Here is a 2,700-nt window from a genome sequence, read left to right on the forward strand (position 1 = left end):
TAAGTTACAAAGTAAATGCACATTGTCAAATTTGTACTTCAGACGCATTAAAGAATTGACCATATATAACATTTCTCTCACTACATACATATATTCAACATCAAGACTCGTCCACATTATGATACTGAAGATAAATTTAGCAAAGGAAATAGGAGATCGAAACAAAAGATTAAGATGATAATTTATTGATGAAAGTTACTAAGCAATAGCATAGTATGTGATATCTCCATTTTTACTCTATTCGTCGCACTTCCGTTTTCCTCTAGTTGATTGGTTTCCTGTATCATGATCGGTTCCGCCTCCATTTTCATGATTACTACTGGATTTGCTCTTTCTGTGTTTGCTGGCATTTTCGATTCAGATATCTGTCGGATTTGGAAATGACCGATGAGTTGTTTGTTTCCTCCTCTCGGTCTCCTTCATTTTCTTTTCCTCTTTCCATGATTGTTCCAAAGTATCTTATCATTCCCTTCCTTTCATTGTTTTCAGGATCTAATGAAACTTTATCAGGTGGAAGAAGTAGGAATACAACAAACTGAAGAAAGAAACATAAAAAGTCATAGAAATATTGATCAATGTCATCCCACAATGGTGGTTACAAAATGTTATCCCACTACGCTAATTTACACACACACACACCCTGATGATTTTCCTAATTACCTTAAGCTTTCATCAAACACAGTGCAAAAGAATAGAGAAGAACCTGTTCTTGTGGTGCTGAAGAGCTACATAAAAAATGGGATATTACTCCGGCCCAGGACCTGAAGCTCGTCCCCTCCCATACCTTCAACGTATTGATTAATCTTCTTAGCAGAATCTTCAAGTTGAGGGCTCTCTACAAGTATGATGATTTTCAACGAACAAATATCGCAAAAATTAGGCGGAATCTCCTCAAGCTTACGACATTCCCACATTTTTAATTTCTCAAGCACAGGAAACGATTTCTCTCCAGTCTCCCACTTAGCAAGAGTCACTTCATACAACTCCAAATATTTGAGATTCACAAAGGTGTCTTCCTCCCCCATGTTCCATTCTTCCTCCTGGGTGATTATTCTAACAAGGAAACGCTCTTCAAGGTTGGATAGTCTCGCTATTCTTGATAGTGAATCAGATGTCAGAGGAAAGTCCCACAACGACAACATTTTCAAATTGGAAGGAAAATGAAAATCCCACGACCAATTTGTCGCTAAAGAGGGCCCACTGTCATTTGTGTTTGAACTTTCAAAATCTGCTCTAAGGTAATCTAGTTCAGTTAAGTGATCCAATTTCGGGAACCAATATCGCTCTTTTGAGTAATCCCATGATTCCTTGAGATCAAATACAAGACTTTGAAGATTGGGGAACCTTATGAAAATATCCTCTGTTTCTTTCAAATAAGAAAGCACGAGTATCCTTAAATCTCTCAAGTTCTCTAACTTTGAGTGCTCTGCTATTAGTATTGGTTCATCTGTATCCATATCAAGGAAAGAACAAGCATCAATGCACAACACTCGCAACTTTACAAGATCCCAAATACCCGGTAACAGTACCCAGGTTGATCCATTGTTTTCAACCCATAGAGTTTCTAGATTCTAGAGGTTTGAGAAAGATGAAGGTATAGATTTAACTTCTGTCCCAATTCTTAAGAACCTCAAATGATTCAACATGACTATTTCATTCAGCAAAGAATCTTTCACCATCATAAAAGAGGGGTACAGGTCCAACGCTCTAAGAAGCCTCAAGTCTCTTAGGTGATACAAGTATGATCATGATCATGACACTTTTGAGTATTTTTGAAGACTAGTCACTAAAGGGCCCTGTTGTCATTTTGTCTATTATTGTAATGTAGTAAAAATAGAACATTGTAGGGTTTATTTCTTTAGTTGATCATTATTATTGAAGAATACTTCTCTTAGAGTGAGAGAGAATCCAATTGAAACTAGGGCATAACATAAGGGTGGATTCTCTTATGTGTTGCATTTTGCTTGATACATTGGTTCTTGGGTGGTGGACGCCTCTCTTGTGTCAATTGTAAGAGTTAGGTGTTGTTGTGTAAAGTTTTAAAGGTCCAAGAATGAAATATGCTCTTGGGTTGTTAAGACTACATCAACACTTGTCTAACTACCTATCTTGTATCTTGTTTTAGTTTCGGCTTCTTGTGTTGTTAATGTAACCCGTTTGTTCTTGTTGCTATTGTAATATTGTGGAGCTTCATCTTGTGTTGCTAAATTTGTTGTTGGCTTGCTATTTTGGTGTATTAACACCTTGTATCCTCTTCTTTCTTGTTCTAGATAGTGAATCCGAGAGAGGTCCCATTTGGTCCACGATTTTTTGTGATTTGTGGACTATTTTGGGGTGTGATTTCATGTTCCCTTGTTTGTTCTGAATCATTTGGTAGCAAAGCAAGGTTTGATTTTGTTCCAACAAAATCAATCTTGGGATTGTTATCTTGAAAAAAAAAAGGTTAATGTTCACGTTTTTAGGGTTTTTCAAAAAACTTGATTTTTGTGTGTTTCTAGTGTTAGATCTTATTCCCTAACACTATTAGAGTATAGAAACTGAAAATTCCAACAAAAATAAAGTGTCAAAATCGAAAATCCCCCAAAAAATATACTAAACCCGTTTTTGACCCTAGGTCAAATTTTGAGTTTTTGATATTGCGTTTTTCTTGTGTTTTTAGTGTTAGATTTGTGTTCTCTAACACTATAGGAGTATAGGGTT

General features: G+C 36.2%; 2 protein-coding genes across 2 annotated transcripts; both read right to left on the reverse strand.

The window, feature by feature from the left end:
• Positions 1-62: 62 nt before the first annotated feature.
• LOC124895551 (late blight resistance protein R1-A-like) lies at positions 63-2,697 on the reverse strand. The gene is made up of 2 exons (XM_047405983.1): positions 704-2,697; positions 63-535 (listed from the first exon to the last, which is right to left on the reverse strand). The coding sequence occupies exon 1, from the start codon at positions 1,455-1,457 to the stop codon at positions 726-728; it is 732 nt and encodes a 243-aa protein (XP_047261939.1). The 5' UTR covers positions 1,458-2,697; the 3' UTR covers positions 63-535; positions 704-725.
• On the reverse strand, positions 157-1,691 carry LOC124895552 (probable disease resistance protein RXW24L; the record flags this gene model as incomplete). The annotated part of the gene is given in 1 exon segment (XM_047405984.1): positions 157-1,691. A coding segment is annotated over 1 exon segment (120 nt), but the record flags the coding sequence as incomplete, so codon positions are not given.
• Positions 2,698-2,700: the final 3 nt, after the last annotated feature.

Source organism: Capsicum annuum, unplaced genomic scaffold, assembly GCF_002878395.1.
Source record: "Capsicum annuum cultivar UCD-10X-F1 unplaced genomic scaffold, UCD10Xv1.1 ctg82904, whole genome shotgun sequence".
NCBI lineage: Eukaryota > Viridiplantae > Streptophyta > Magnoliopsida > Solanales > Solanaceae > Capsicum > Capsicum annuum.